Genomic DNA, 17,215 nt, shown 5'->3' with positions numbered 1-17,215 from the left:
CCCTCTCTCCCCAGGTTCTTGCCCCCCCCTGCTCCCCCTCTCTCCCCAGTCTCTTGTCCCCTGCTCCCCCTCTCTCCCCAGGCTCTTAACCCCCTGCTCCCCCTCTCTCCCCAGGCTCTTAACCCCCTGCTCCCCCCTCTCCCTATTCTTTTCCTCCCTCTTTCCGCATGACCATGGCCAGCTCTCACTCCTCTCTCTCTTCTTCTCTCCTTACTTTTCTCTTTTCTTTCCCCTACTTGTCTATAATAAAGCTTTAAAATCATGGGCTGTCTCCTCTTATCTAATCCCGCCTCACACCCCCTGCTGGGTCCCCCTCAACAAGTGCATGGGCCACATCAGAACAGGCCCTCATCTGGCACCCAACGTGGGGCAGGGCATACCTGGCTGCAGCCAGGTAACTGTGGGGGTGGAGTTCAGCCAGAATACCAGGGGCTTGGGGCATTGCCCTACGTGACTGACGGCCACAGGATTATGGAGTTGAGGGCCTTGTGGTGTCAGCCTGGTGTCTGGGAGCATGGACAAACAGCCTTCCATCCCTCGTGGATTGAGTCCACTGGGTCACCGGGGTTCAAACCTAGCTCAACCAGAACATAGACTGCCTTTCAGGGTCCAACAGATCCATTTCTAATCTTCTCCCTGTTAGCAGGGGTCAGATCTCTACAGGAGGACTCAGGTTCCCATATGCTTACTAACTACCAGCTATAGACGCACTCGGCTCCTACTATAGCTGAGATTTAATTTAGGGTCAGAATCTGGGCCCAAACACTTCCAATAGGTTCACCCACCCCTCTCCCATATGCCAATCAAAGAGATAATAGTGAAAATATATATTGTGGCTACATTGGGAAGAGGAACAAATAAAGTGATCTAGAGAGTCCCACACTCATCTTTAGGGTCCTGACACAGACCTGGGTTTAAATAAATGGCAAGTCATGTGCAGAGTATCCATCCTCTGGAGAGGTTCATCTTCTGCTTCTAGTCCATCTGTGCACACACTGAGCTGGGGTGCACACACTGAGCTGGGGTGCACACACACTGAGCTGGAGGTTCACACAGTGAGCTGGGGGTGTGAACACTGAGCTGGGGTACACACACTGAGCTGGGGGTGTGAACACTGAGCTGGGGTGCACACACTGAGCTGGGGTGCACACACTGAGCTGGGGTGCACACACTGAAATAGAGGTGTACACACTGAGCTGGGGTGCACACACTGAGCTGGGGTGCACATACTGAGCTGGGGTGCACACACTGAAATAGAGGTGTACACACTGAGCTGGGGGTGCACACACTGAAATATAGGTGTACACACTGAGCTGGGGGTGCACACACTGAAATAGAGGTGCACACACTGAAATAGAGGTGTACACACTGAGCTGGGGGTGCACACACTGAAATAGAGGTGTACACACTGAGCTGGGGGTACACACACTGAAATAGAGGTGTACACACTGAGCTGGGGGTGCACACACTGAAATAGAGGTGTACACACTGAGCTGGGGGTGCACACACTGAAATAGAGGTGTACACACTGAGCTGGGGTGCACACACTGAAATAGAGGTGTACACACTGAGCTGGGGGTGCACACACTGAAATAGAGGTGTACACACTGATCTGGGGGTGCACACACTGAAATAGAGGTGTACACACTGAGCTGGGGGTGCAGACACTGAGCTGGGGTGCACACACTGAGCTGGAGGTTCACACACTGAGCTGTGGGTGTGAACACTGAGCTGGGGTACACACACTGAGCTGGGGTGCACATACTGAGCTAGGGTGCACACACTGAGCTGGGGTGCACATACTGAGCTGGGGGTGCACACACTGAAATAGAGGTGTACACACTGAGCTGGGGGTGCACACACTGAGCTGGGGTGCACACACTGAGCTGAAGGTTCACACACTGAGCTGGTGGTGCACACACAGCTGAGGACACATTTGCTTATCTCCCCCCAAAAAAATACTGGTTTTAGATTTTATATTTATTCTGACTGAAGGAGTCATTGACTATAAACAAAGCTTTTTCGTTTATATAATTCACCAGTCTAGTGGGCCAGTGACAGGCATTTTAAATTAAAAATCCCCAACATCAAGCTGCATTTCAAATTATTTGTTCAGTGAGTCAGCTTCAAAATGAAATGGCTTTTTAATGTTTAGTTACAGGATGATGTGTCATCTACCCCGAAAGCAATGATGTTTGTGGTATTTCTCCTTCAAACATCTGCTCTTTCCTGTCATGCTTCCTAATGTACTTGCAGAGGACTGCAGGAGTCTCACCAAAAAGTGTGGGTGTGTGGATGTGTACATATGTGCGTGCAATGTGTGCGTGTGTGGGAATGTGTGTACATATATGTATGTGTATGAATGTGTGTGTGCATGAGTTGTTATGTGCCTGAGTGTGTATTATATTTTTCACATACATAACACAAAGATGCCAGGGTTGAAGTTCCCACAGTTTTAATACATGTTTATCTTCCAAAACCCATAGAATTCTGACCAAGCAGGACACTTCTTCCCTGAGGAAATTCTCACCCCACATAGACATGACTTGCTCAGGCCATAGGACTGATTGTTCCACCCTCAGAGAAAGCATTAGTGCTAAGTTATAGTATCAGTCTACAGTGGAAGACACTTTTCACACAGAACTCTCCCACTGCCCAAGACGGTCATGGAAAGGGTAACAATTTTCACACAGGAATGTCTGGTCAGGTTAAAGTCAATGTCTTCTAGTAGGAGAGACACTTGAGGAGAAACAGGAATTCTGTTAACAACCCAGTCCTGACCCACACCTGCTTAGTGAACTGAGACCACAGGCTGACTCTCAGTACACACACTGAGGGAGAAAGGGAAGCTGTAGACAAGATGGCCTCTGCACAGTGGCAGTGCCCCTTCTCTCTGTCTCTGTCTGTCTGTCTGTCTGTCTGTCTGTCTGTCTCTCTCTCTCTCTCTCTCTCTCTCTCTCTCACACACACACACACACACACACACAAACTTGTTTTTTAATTTAAAGTTTTGGTTTAAAACACGAGTTCACTGACTGAGGCCAGGCTTGGGGTGGGCCAGGCTGGTGAACTTGGCCTTTGCCTCACCTCACCTCAGGTGGACAAGGATGTCCCGATGGCCAAGCTCCTTACCAGCAGCCTGCATTGGCCTGGCCCATTGGCTAGAATCCGTTGTTAGGCTTTTTAAAGGACTGAAAGGAAATCAAAAGATGACTATTTTTTAATATGTGAAAATTACATGAAATTCAATTTTCAATTTCTATGCATAAACATTGCTGGGTTACTGTATACCTGAGGGGTTGGGCAGAGGACACAGCAGAGAACACAGCAGAGGACACAGCCCCCATTCTGCAATGCCTGTGAGGTGTGAGGCTTAGGAGGCCTGCCATTAGTCACAACGCCCCGCCTTTACATGATGATGACAGCAGAGACAGGAAAAGGACGTGGGAGCCAGATGTTCTGTCAGAAAACCTTGACTGTCCTCAGGAGGGTTAAAATCAGGCCTGGGACAGAGCTCGGCGGAAGCGCTTGCCTAGCATGTGCACAGTCCAGGTATCACCACTACCACAGGAAGGAAAAGAAGTGCTAAGGCCAAAGCAAGGATCCGCAGGAAGAGGTGCATGGAGATGCGTAAGTGATGCACGGTCAGCAGACCTTGAAACAGTCGGCTGTAGGAGGGAGCCGAGGAGGGACACCACAGGAGGAGGGACACTACAGGAGGAGGGACACCACAGGAGGAGGGACACCACAGGAGGAGGGACACCACAGGAGGAGGGACACCACAGGAGGAGGGACACTACAGGAGGAGGGACACCACAGGAGGAGGGACACCACAGGAGGAGGGACACTACAGGAGGAGGGACACCACAGGAGGAGGGACACCATAGGAGGAGGGACACCACAGGAGGAGGGACACCACAGGTGACCAAGCATGGCCGCACAGCCAGCTACTCACTCAGCCAGGTTCCTGAGAGCCAGTGCTGGCCTCTCCATCAATCCAGAGAGGGAGGGAGAGAGAGAAGGAGGGGAAGGGGAGAGGGAGAAGGGGAGAGGAAGACAGAGACAGAGACACCCTGGCATCACTAATCCCTCTGCTCCACACAGGAAGCTATCACTAAACCCAAAACAGCTCATCAGCTGCTGAGTCCACACACACTCTGACAATGGGTCCTAAGGCAAGTGGGAAGGGGAGCGAGTCTGAGCAACTGATGAGGTAAGGTTGAGGGGGCTGAGAGGGTGCTGAGGACATGAACAACCCATCCCTCACCCCCCCCACACCCCACACAAACCCTGTCCCCTGGAGAATCCAGTCAGTTGCTGGCATTACACTGGGTAATTTCATCATGGAGAATCACTGGCAGCAACTATCTACAACAAATTCTTTTTAAAGCACTGACCATTGAACTATGGGTAGGCAAGCTCTCTCCCCATGAAGCTGCACCTGCAGCCTTACCTACAATGAGCCCTTAGGTGATTTCCTTGTAAATCACACACCAACTAAGTCACCCACTTCTGGCCCAGGATAACTGCTCAATATTCGCGTGACCTTGAAGTCACGTCTCTTGCACTGCTGGTCAGGCCGATTCCCAGAGCAAGGAATCCACCATGAGGCACATCATCTATTCTAAACATGCTCACCCTGCAGGACCAGAGCTTAGACAGGGAGACCCTGCCACTGATCTAGTCAAGTGCTTCTAGCCTCTGCTCTGATTCTTTCTCCACTGAGACCTAAAGCTCATGGTGGAACCTGAAGGCAAGCTTGGGGCCACATCCTTCATCTATTCCTCTTCCCATCAGTGATTAAATCTCTCTCTGCTGGCTGTCATCACACCTGTGTGTGTGTGTATGTGTGTGTGTGTATGTGTGTGCGTGTGTGTGTGTGTGGTATGTGTATAGTATATATGTCTCTGTGTGTGTGTGTCTGTTTGTGTGTGTAGTATGTGTATAGTATACATGTCTGTATGTGTCTGTGTGTGTGTGGTATGTGTATAGTATATATGTCTGTGTGGGTGTGTCTGTGTGTGTGTAGTATGTGTATAGTATATATGTCTGTATGTGTCTCGGTATGTGTGTGTGTGTGTGTGTGTGTGTGTGTGTGTGTGAATACATTTGCAGCTGCCATGTGTACATGAGGTCTGGGAGGTGGTTCTCTCCTTCCACCTTTTTCTCTCATCCATGTCTGACAGGATACATCTGGCAGGATAGTGGATGAGGCTGACTTCATTTCTAATCTGGTCTGCTCTGGCTTTGAGAGTAGATGTGAAGAAAGCATTTCGTGATCCTGCAAGGTTCCTCCCTCTATGACATGTGCTGAGCCCAGATGCGACAAAGTCAAGAAAAATGAAGCATCTTTGTGCTTGTCTAAGTATTTTGCGTAAGGAATTTAAAAGTAATCATCTGTCAGAAGCCATCTAGGAAAGGCTATGGCAAGCGAGTGAGTTTCCTGGAGAAGGCCCACTGTTTTGCACAGCTACGATGGGTACACTCTGAGGTTCAAAGAGACTTCATTCCAGGGTTGCTTCTCGCTGCTGAGCTACCTTTCCTGCATAGGCTAATAGTTCCTGGGCATCAGCAAATCTCCTATTAGGCAAATCTCCTGCAAAATCAACATGAAGATGAACTTTCAAGAAATAATGCAGTTTAGACCAATCGATGACTTCATAGTTTCTGATAATGATTTTATAGAACTCATGAAGTGATACAATTTCAAGCCCTCTATAGATTATAAGCTGTAAATAGAACCCTGTAAACCTTCATGTGTCACTGGCTAATTCCACTAAGAAAAGAAAGCAGGCTTGGAACAAATTTACAATCAAGGAAAACATTCCTGCTAGGTTAGCTGTGAGACCATTATCTGGTAACTAAAGGTCATAAACTGGGAATGGACAATTTATTACAGGTACAAGGACAGAAAATAAGATATTAACCAGTTTATATAAAACTTTAAAATAAGGCAGATCATTTGTCTCTTGACAAAAACCATGATAACTTGTGATATAAAAATTATTGTTTTAAACTTATAATGAACCTATGGAGCTAGTATTGTTTAGTCAGGATTTGTCAGGATAATGAATGTTTAGTCAGGTACTAGTCTTAATGAAAAGACAAGTAAACAATTCTGCTATAACTCCTTAAAACTTTATCAATTTATAACATGAACTATTACCTTAAGTTTACTATGAACTTACAGATGCAAAAATGCTTAGAAAACCATGTGATCAATTAATTATCTGGCTGTAACGGTTCTTCCTGATAGATGTATGAGGTAATTTTTTAGAGGAAATATAACAACTGAGAACAGCAGTAAAGGTTGGTGGAGCTTTTCTTTCTCTGATTCATCCAGAGCGTGTGTTTTTTCTACATGCCTAACTTTCTTCTTTTTCTTTTTTCTCTTGCTCACACAGAGTTAATGAACTCTGAAGAGGTATCCACCAGTCAGAGAGAAAACAGCCCAAGCAACTAATCTATTTTCTTAATACCCTGCTACTATGGACAGGAGTTAATTGCCAGAAACCAGCAGGTTTTAGCCACAAAATAGCGAGAGAGAGTTAAATTGCCAGAGGCCATCAGCTTCTGGCCCCCAAGACAGTAAGAGAGAGATACAAGGCCAGAGATCATCTGCCTTTGGCCTTAGTCTGCTGCTGTGTCCCACCTCAGTATCTGAATGCTGGGCATGGCCCTCAGCAATTGTTTCCTATGCTCAAGACAAAATTAAATTTGTTGAGCACACACAGGCTGACAGGCCTTGGGAAACATTAGGAGTCCATGACCTAATCAGGAACAGCAAGGCAGCCCATGAACCAGTTGTCAACATAAAACATCAAAACAGCACAAAACCCAATCTTATTAAGACACAGACTGCCTGCCCTAACATCCTGGGACCATGAGGTAAATCCTTCAGGTGTGCAGACCCCTAGCTTTTACCACCAAAGGCTACCAATGCCTGGAGCTGAGATCTCCCACCTCACGTGTCCACCTCACGTGTCTACCAATGCATGTAAAAGGTCCCTTGTCTTATGACAGTTCTTGTTCTGTGTCTATGTGAAACTGCTGACATGGTTACCACATTTGAACTTGGTCTCTTGGGGATTATCTAACCTCTGGTTCTAGACATGGTTGCTCAGATATAGTTCCAGAATAAATAATTTCTTATCACCCATGAACCATCCCAACAAGGGAGGGCGTGGGGGTAGGGGCAGCCCTGGGCTTGAGGGTGCACGCCTGCAATCTCAGGACTCATGAGACTGAGGCAGGATGAGGGCAGAGTTCTAAGGCCAAGTCCAGGCCATACAGTGAAATCCTCTCTCTAGCACGATGAACGAGTGAGTGAATCAATCAATCAGTCAGTCAATCAATCAGTCAGTCAACAACCAGCAAATGAGGAATGAGGTAAATAACTTACTACCTTTATCAAAATGATTCAGATGTTGTTATGTATTAGTATTTAGGATGTGCCTTACTCCTTTAGGCTATTATATACCATCCCATATGGTTACTTTTATATTTATATACAGTCCTGTGAAGTATATTAAATCACAGGGAAAAGCCTGTGAACTTTTCTGAGGAACATATTTGTAGATAAAGTGAAGACTGAAGGAAACGTGGCTCTTTTTTTAATTTTCATGTTTTATTTTACGTATATGGTGTTTTGCCTGCATGTGTGTCTGTGTGCCACGTGCATGCATGCAGCCCACAGAAGCCCAAAGAGAGTCTTAGATCCCCGAAACTGAAATTACACATGGTTGTGATCTACCATGTGGGTGCTGGGAATTGAACCTGGGTCCTCTGGAAGGGCATCCAGTGCTCCTAACCACTGAGCCATCTCTCCAGCCCTATAGTGCTTGTACTGGATAGTTTTATGTTAACTTGACATATGCTAGAGTTATCATAGAGAAGGGATCCCCAGTTGAGAAAATGCCTATTAAGAGAGAGCTATGGGAAAGCCTATAGGACATTTTACCTAATTAGTGATTGATGGGGGAGGTTCCTGTGGGCGGTGCCATCCCTGGGCTGGTGGTCCTGGGTTCTATAAGAAAACAGGCTGAGCAGGTCATGAGGAGCAAGCCAGTAAGCAGCATCCCATCATGGCCTCTGCATCAGCCCCTGCCTCCAGGTCCCAGCCCTGCTTGAGTTCCTGCTCTGATTCCTCCTGTGATGAAGGGACCTGTGGAAGTGTAAGCCACATAAACCCTTTCCTCTCCACTTTGCTTTTGGTCATGGTGATCCTCTGGAATTCACGAAGACCCACCTGCTTCTGTCTCTAGAATGCTGATACTACTGCTGATGCCACCACACCCAGCCTGCAATGTAGCTCTTACTTTCATTTGGCACAGAGAATAAACACTGAAGAGACTCAGTGTTATGAATAGTTGGGTGAATGCTAAATAAAATGAAATCTAGTTTCCATATATTAGTTCAACAAAGAAGTCACCAAGACTACAAATAAGTACAGGTCTGCAAAGGGCACCAAGGTAGCTTGAGAAATTAAAAAAAAAAAAAAATCAATTGTCAAGGAACCAGGGGGTGATAATCTCAATTTTTAAAAATCAACTACTACAATACAAAGCTACACTACTTCAACACATACACACACCACACACACACACACACACCTCCCAACAGATGTATGTATGTGTATAACTGACACAGTCAGAGCTGTCCAGGATGGCCACACACCAAAATTCCAATTCCTGGGCTAGGAAGACAGACTCAGACAGCAAGGGAAGCTGTCCAGGATGGCCACACACCAAAATTCCAATTCCTGGGCTAGGAAGACAGACTCAGACAGCGAGGGCATGCAGTGGCCACAGAACCTGTGGCTTTACTGTTAAGACAGAAATAATATATTCTAGTATTTACTTTTTCAGACTAAAATAAAATGCTTCTAAAAATCAGTCCACTGGCTCCCGTTCTTAAATGCTTCGGGGAACCACAGTGAGCTGACTTCTGAGCCTGGATGGGATCGAGGAGGCTCTTTATGTTCCTGCTTCTCTAGGGCGGGGAGACTCATCTGAACAGAAGACCTAGAGTCCACAACACCCACCACAGGGGTGAGTTCAGTTGTTCTTAAGTAACAGGACAGAGCAGCAGCTACCTGTCCAGGAGGACGCTGAGCCTGAGCACAGCCTGCAGCACAGGAAGAGACTCTAGTTCATGGACGCCAGAGCCGTGCATTCAGCTCCGTGAAAGAGCACTGCCTGCCTCGTCCCAGCACAGAAGAAGAAGGAAACAATTAATGAACTGGCCAAAGCTTGATGACTGGGCAGACCCAGCCGCTCTGGGCTTGCCCTGCGTCCTTCTGTTGTTGATGAACACCGTAACCAAAGCGACTCGAGTGGGAAAGGGTTAATTCACAGCCCACCAAGGAGGGCGGCCAGGGCAGGAACTGGAGCAGGGGCCTGAGGCAGAAGCCACAGGGAAGGCCGCCCACTGGCTTGCTTGCCTACCTCATGCACTGCCCAGGCCGCCTGCTGGGGACGGCACTGCCCACAGTGGGCTGGGACCCCACATCAACTAGCAATCAAGAACCAAGAGGCCAAACCTACTCCATCTTGGGACCGGCCTCCGCCTTAGAAAAAAGAAGCCTGAGAAGTTAATCTGCAGCTGAATCCAAGCTGCACTCAGGTACCAAGAGGGACCGCGAGGCTGTCCCTGACCCATACCAAAGAACTTCTCCCTAACTACTTCACAGCACCAGTTAACCAAAGATCAGTCCGGTTGTCTCAGATGTTCTTTCAGACCGTTGGTGATTGTTCGTGGTCTTGCTTCGGAGCACCCACCTGTCGGCTTACGATAGTCAGTCAATTAACCAGACACTTGCCAGGCTGGACCCTCCTCACTTGCTCCCATTTCCTATACAACCTTGTCCTGCTGAGGGTTCAAGGCTGCTCCACCTTCCCTTCCCGTCCTGCTGTGTCAGGGTTGGGTTGGAGGAGCCCAAGCCCAAGCTTGTAATAAAGAGACCCTAATGCTATTACAGCAATTACATCAGAGACCTTGGTAGTCTTTGGGGGCTTACAAACACTTCCTGACACAACAGAAACACCCCACAGATGTGCACACAGGCTAAAAGACTGGAGGCAAGTCCTCAACTGAGGGTCCCCCTTCCCACGATTCTAGGTGTGTTGAGGCGTGTTGGTAGCTGAAGCAAAGAAAGTTCTCGCTTTGTGATGTCTAGGGGCGTCACTCTTGAATTTCCACACAACTGCGCCGCTCTCTTGTTGGAGGAAACTTTAGAATTAAACTCCTTTAAGAAGAAAGGTCAGAGCATTCAGTCTGAAGATTCTAAAAACTGTGACAAAGCAGCTTCAAAATGGGCAAAGGAAAGGGGTGTGGGCTTGGTGCACCCTGAGTTGTCATGGTGGGTACAGTTACAGTGAGCACCACACTGTGCCCTGCAGAATCAAAGTGCCCAGGCAGCAAGTTCCCAAGACTGAGCCCCATCTGCAGAGCTCTGAGCAGGCTAAAGCTCTCCTCTGCTCAAAGTCACTTTAGCTAAATCAGATGCAGTAAAACTTCCACAAGCCTGACCGGCACTGACTGGCTCCTTCACTGTGAAGCAGGGCACCAGCTGGCATTCCAGAACCAGGTGTGACCTGGACACAGTGGCACACACCTGCAATCTTGACACTGAGGAAGCTGAGGCAGGAGGATTGGCACCATTTGAAGCCAGCCTGGGGGACACAATGAATTAGGGGCCAGCCTCTACTATATGGTGAGCCCTGTCTCAAACAAGAAAAAACAAAAACCACCACACACACACACACACACACACACATATACACTTTCACACACTCACATGTACACACTGTCACGCACTCACATGTTCACACATACACATACACACATATGTACACATTCTGTCACACACTCACACATTTACACATACACACATATGTACATACTCTGTCACACTCACATACACACACACACAAACAATGCTGGTATGTGTTGAGGGTTTTTTTCCTCTTTACAGAGTTTATCACTTGGGTTGTGTAAGACAGACATGTGTATATGTACACCTATGTGTGTTCCAGTGTGCTCACATAAGGCCACATGTGTCAGTCATAAACAGATGACCTTATCTGTGGTTTGTTGTCCCAGCTTCTGCTGCCTGTTTCAAAGCAAGTTCTGTTTGCTTTTTTCATACGTACACTGAGCTGGCTGGCCTGCTGGCATCTGGGGATTCTCCTGTCTGGGAGTGCATCGACTATGGATGCTCACACTGCGTACCCAAGCATTGTGTGACTTCTAAGACTCTAATTCAAGCCACATGAGCTATATCCCTGACTCCAAACTTCGTTGGTTTGAAGTATCACCCATTCCATGGGATACAAACTCAAGTAAAGGGTTAAAACATGTGAACTTGGGCCAAGACAGCATCAGTGACACAAAGAGGGAGACTGGCCGGTGACCCCCAGCAACCCCAGGCAACCCCAGGGCTGGCCTCCCAGTACCTGGTGAAGGCAGGGTTGTGTTCTGTCATGGCAACGAGCAGCTTCAGAGCGTAGGCAGGAACTGGGTCAGGCTCCAGGAGGATGTGCTCATACCTGAGGAATAAATCCCCAGTCATGACTCAGTTTCTCTCCTTACATGGCCGATGTTAGGAAATGACAGATTGTAACATGCCAACATCCGGGAGAGCACATCCAGCCACGAGCACAGCACTTGCACAGACCACTGTTGGTGAGGCTTCATGGTGCTAGCACGCACTCCACAAAGCACGAGGGAAAGTCAGTGCTGAGCTGTGCAGCCAGCAAGAGACATGGGCGTAGGCGGTCCATGCTAGTCTCCCTAAGCCACCCACATTTGGGTCCCGTGGTGGGCATGAGGCCCAGTGTTGCACCCACAGCTGTGTCCACAGTGACATCCATGGCTATGGCACAGCATAGCAGCAGCAGAGACACGTGGTCTAGCACAAGGGGACAGACACTGGATGATAAAAGAATTCCACATCCGCGTTCCCTTGTGGAGGCAAGCACAGACTCAAGGGCTCGGCTGCTCACCACAACACTGTGCATTCTCATGCCGACCCCACCCCACTCTGTGTGAGTGTATCGGGTGCGTGTGTAAGAGTGTGTTTGTGTGTGTAAGAGTGTATGTATGAGTGAATGAGTATGTGTGTATGAGTGTTTGAGTGTGTGAGTGTGGGTGTATATGTGCATATGCATGTGTGCATGTGTGCATGCGTGTGCATGTGCGTGTGCGTGTGCGTGTGTGTGTGTGTGTGTGTGTGTGTGTGTGTGTTTTACCAGGAATGTAAGCCAGGGCCTTGCACTGCTGGACATACACTCCCACATGGAGCTACGCTCTGGCCCAGAATCCTGTGCCTGCAGGAAACAAACAAACTCCCAGACGTCTACTGAGCCACAGGAATGGAAATTACAAAGTCTGAGCCGCAGTCGCTCCTAGGCAGTGCTCCCACAGCAGCCCACTGAGCCTACGGCATGCTGTCATTGATGGGAATCCATCGAAAGTCCAAATGCTCAAAGGGAATGCCTTGCAAGCGGTGAGGAGGAGGGTGTTCCTCCCTCAGATCCTCAAGGATAAAGCCCTGATAATTTATGAAGTCATTATGGCCCTGATGATTTTACAGGTAACCAAAGAGTTTTCTTTTTTAATGAAAAGGAAAGAAAGGCCTTGTTTATGTTCCCCAGGAGAGGGACACCAGGTGTCATTCTGTCATAACGACACGGCAACATTTTATCAGCATGATCATTTAATGCCAAACACTCATCTGAAAAATGAATACATAAATGCACTGCGAAGCTCAAGTATATGCTGGTAATTGTCATAGGTGACCAAAGTCAGGCCAAGCAGCAGCTTTCCCGAGGCCGGTTCAGCCCCTGTAACGCCTCCCCTGACCATGAGGTTAGAGCAGGAAGCCCTTCACCTTCACCATCATTCCCTGCACTTTCCCGTGGCACTGCGTGTCCTCTTCTCTACAGTCCTCATTGCTGAGTGAGCTTGCAACTGGCTTGGAAGCTCACTCCTCACGCGGAGAATGAGGCCGGCGTCCGGCTGCCATCAGCCCCTTCGCTCTTCTGCTGAAGGCATGGAGAGCAGGCTCTGCCCAGTACCTTTCCTTGCAGCCATCTTGAGAGATGAAAACCCTTCAGGACACACCTACCCCACCCCACACGCCCACTGCGTGAAGCCATTTATCTGTGAGAATGCCGTGGCTGTACCTCATGGGAGAGCCAGGTCCATCTCAAGGGGGAAAAGAAGTCTTCTGGTCTCTCTGGGTGCCTGTACTCATCATGAATGCACAAATCCACACACAATTAGAAATAATGTCTTCACCCATTCTCAGAAATGATGTGACTTACCCTGTATCTAAACCCCAAGCTCACTTGTGTGTCCACCTCCCATTTCTATTCCTGGCCAAGGACAAGGTCTACCCCCATTGGTCAGTAACTGGCCGTTATCAGTTCCACAATACCAAGAGGGAAAGAAGGACAGAGTTTGGGAATAAAAACTGGGAACAACATTAGTCATCCTATCTTACGGTTTAAAGTCCCACCAAGACTGTTCATAGAGGCTGTTTGTATTTCATTTGTGTGAACACTGAAGTCTTCCTCAGGAACAGCACTGATGACTTAGTTCCCCAAACGATGGTTCTAGACCCAGCACTGTCAGCCTCGAGAGCCTAAGACCCTTCTCATCTATCAGCAGCCATTGATAGTGATTTGGGACTAAACTCCCAAGAGGACCTGATTAATTAAGAAGGTCAATTTGGCCTTAAGCTTCATTAAACACTGTTTCTTTTCAGCAAGAACCTTGTCTGTCCACTGACTACAAACCAGGATGATTTTCTGTAAGATCTGAGATCTGTCTTCCCAAAGAGGAAACGCCCTCTCCTTACTAAGGAGGGAGTGTGGCCCAAACTGCAACCATCAGAAGACAAGAACTGACGGGAGGTCCAGAGCCAACAAGCAGGGCCATGCACACGCAGGAAGATAGACCAACAGACACAAGAACCACAGGACAGAAGTAACCAACAGCTAGCCTCAGTCCCCTGGACGTGGTGACAGTCACCACAGAGAATGGGGCTGACCAACATCACGTCCTTTGGTCAGCCAGTCCGTCAGGACCAAAGCCACTGAAATGTTAGACTTTGATTTTATGTTTCAAAGTGGCTCTAGTTCTAGGTAAGGCGTTTCAAACTCTCACCACTGGCAAAGTCACAGCTTGATTGCACCTGTCTCCTCCTCTGTAGCAATTCCATCTTCCATGCCACAGACTGAGGGAGGTTTTGGGCAAAGCTGCTATTCCAGATGGCCTGCTCACTGGACTGACTGCAGCCCCGAGGAAAGTCACAATCTGGCTTTCATACACAGCAATGCAAAGCATGCAACCTTGCATTTAATCGTGTAAAATGACCTTATAGGGAGAAGAGGCATTCTTTTTAACAACACTCTGTGACGGTGTGGTCTACATGTCTGTAATGTCAGCATGAGGCTGAGAGAGGATTGTCAACTCAAGGCCTACCTGGGTGACATAGCAAGTTCCAGGAAAGCTTGGGTCACAGAGAGAGACCCTCTCGAGATAAGCAGAAAGTACTCTGTGTGATCCAAACGGAGGGTTCTCTACACTATGAGGAGCCCACTGAGCGTTTCCCCCATCCTTCCTGGCAATCTTAGTGTCCCATCCTTGCTGTATAAGCAACATGGCAACCAGAAGGAAGACCACGCCCTTCTGTGTTCACATTCATCACCTAGGCTACCAACTCCCCTCCTCAGGGAGTCTGGGGAAAGGGACGATTGGCCGCCATCCCCTCTTACCTCTGAGATGTGCCATGAGAAATCGCAACTCCATGTTCCACTAGTCTTGAATCATAACCCCACCCCTACCCGCAGCTAGGGACATCTTTCAGTTTGCATTAGAGCACTGTACTCAGAAAAAAATGCCCACCAGAGGCTTGTGAAGAGAGACTGAGTCTTCTAGGTCCTCCACAGTAGAATAGCTGCTGTCTGTGTCTAGACCTCTCTAGAATGAGACACAGGAACATCAAGAGCTGACCCCATCATGGGGTCAGCTGGACAGAAGCTCCCTTGCAGGATACACACACCTGTGCGAGCGGGCAGCATAGTACTTACTGGGGGAGTAGCTCATCCCTGATGAGCACCAGAAGACTGCTGTCAGAGTCGCAGCTGGCCTCCTCGTCGCCATCCCCCGGCTCCTGGCTCACCAGCAGGGTTGTGGTCTCCGAGAGCAACCGCAGGCTGAAGAGTCTCCACTCCACTGGAATGAAGAAAAAGAATTCCAAGACCGAGAGAGAGAGAGAGAGAGAGAGAGAGAGAGCACAGAATGTGTGCAAGGCAGGACGGCAGTGAGGACCAGGTTATCCCAGGTCCCCAGGAGCACCCAGACTGAGTAACGGATTCTCGGTGACATAGCCTTACTCACCATTTTGGCTTTGAACCAAGGAGACCAAGGGTGGCAGAATATAATCCATGACCTGGAAGAAAGGACAGGAGGCTATAGCTCTGAGCTCTGCACAGAAAACAGGTGTTGGGCACCAGCCATGATATGTTCACAGGCAGAGTCACTATCAGAGGAGGCAGAGGAGAACCAGAGGTGACTTAGGAGGTGTAAGACATCATCTGAGCTAGCAACCAGAGGATGCAGTGGTAGGCATGGCGGCAGGCAGGAGGGTGAGGCAGCTCACATTATATACATGGTCTGGAAGCAGAGACACATTGTATCCACAGTTAGGAAGTGGGATAGCTGGCCACATTGTATCCATGGTTAGGAAGTAGAGACACATTGTATCCACAGTCAGGAAGTGCGACAGCTGGTTACACTGTATCCATGGTTAAGAAATGAACACAGGTGGTCAGCTCCTTTATATTCAACACAGGCCACTGCCTATGAATGGTGCTGCCCACATGTGGGTCTTCCTGTAGTTTACCTCATCTAGACAAGCCCTCATGGGTATCTCAAGGGCTTATTTGCAGTGATTCTAGGGTGACAGGCTGCTCGGCACCCTCTGCCTCTGCAGACCTCCCTTGTTTTTAGTGCTACAGATCTGAGTTTGTGGACGGGGAGGGCCAAGGGTGCTCACTTGAAAACGGCCTAGACAGGATCAAAGCACTCCTGCAGACATATCCATCTAGACAGGATCAAACCACTCCTGTAGAGACACCCATCTAGAGACACTAGTCAAGATGGAGATCTAAATCCTGAGGGCAGGCTGGCCTTTCTGGTTGGCCCATGTCCCTGGTGCTCACGCTCCCACTCGCCTACCCCCTCCTCAGTAGCTGAAGGAGGCTGAAGGGGAACAGACAGCTCTGAGCCTGCAAGGGGGCTGGGCTCAGAGCAAGCTGTTCAGACCAAAAAGAGCTCACTGTTCTTTGTGATGGCCCAGGGCTCAGCCAGCATGGGGCAAACGTGTCATCAGCTGATATTTCAAGATGAAGGCTTTTCCATAAAACTGCATGCACTTCAGTTTGTGCATTTAAAGCAACACTCTGAAAATTGAATCTACAGGCCTCAGCAACACCAACCCAAGGTTCTCACAGCATGGGGTTAATTACAATCCCCTGAATGCAGACAGAACTTTGTAATCACACTGGAGGGGCAAAAAAAAAAACAGTACCCCCCCCCTCCACTCTGAAGGGGTGACCGGGCTCCGGGCCCCTCCCACACAAGAATACAAGGGTGGGACACCAAATAATACTTCTAATCCACCCAGGTATTTTAGAAGAGGACTAATTTCACCAAAGTGGAGGATACAGCAAAGGATCGGTGAGATAAAGCTGTCTCCTAGAGGCGACATTCAGACCTGAGTAGTTCAAATGCTAATCCACCACTCACTGGAGGGGGTTTCTCTGACCACAGCACGCCTCATCTGTAACATGCCTCTCCTAGGGCAGAGAATAAAAGCAACCTGTGCACATAACTGCACATCTCTATGATTGCATCCTAGAAACAAGAGCCCCAAGCACCCAGGATGACAGGATGGCACTTCTCTCTGATGGCAAACCTGATTCTTCCATCACTGTCAGTCAGGTTCCCAGCAAGGTCTCCCTGGCCAAGTGAGCCTGACTTTAGGACAATCCCTTCAGGCTTCCTTTCTTAACATCTTTCCCAGGGAGAGGAGGCCTGCTCAGCTTTAGGCCTGCTCAGGCAGGGCCATACACTCCCCCTGCCTCCAATAGACACTTTCCCTCCCGATCAACTCCCCATGCACACTCAGCTCAGGAAACGTGTC

At 48.6% G+C, this 17,215-nt stretch overlaps 1 protein-coding gene across 1 annotated transcript in view; it reads right to left on the bottom strand.

The window, feature by feature from the left end:
• Positions 1 to 17,215, bottom strand: part of Ulk4 (unc-51 like kinase 4) — a 293,992-nt gene that overhangs the window by 176,709 nt on the left and 100,068 nt on the right. The window contains exons 28-30 of the mRNA XM_052186951.1: positions 15,409 to 15,460; positions 15,099 to 15,243; positions 11,457 to 11,549 (exon numbers count right to left, since the gene is read on the bottom strand). Coding sequence (XP_052042911.1) covers positions 11,457 to 11,549; positions 15,099 to 15,243; positions 15,409 to 15,460 — 290 coding nt within the window. The remainder of the gene's footprint in view (positions 1 to 11,456; positions 11,550 to 15,098; positions 15,244 to 15,408; positions 15,461 to 17,215) is intronic.

Source organism: Apodemus sylvaticus, chromosome 7 (assembly GCF_947179515.1).
Source record: "Apodemus sylvaticus chromosome 7, mApoSyl1.1, whole genome shotgun sequence".
In the NCBI taxonomy this organism is placed as follows: Eukaryota; Metazoa; Chordata; class Mammalia; order Rodentia; family Muridae; genus Apodemus; species Apodemus sylvaticus.
This window is presented reverse-complemented; position numbering and strand designations above follow the sequence as displayed.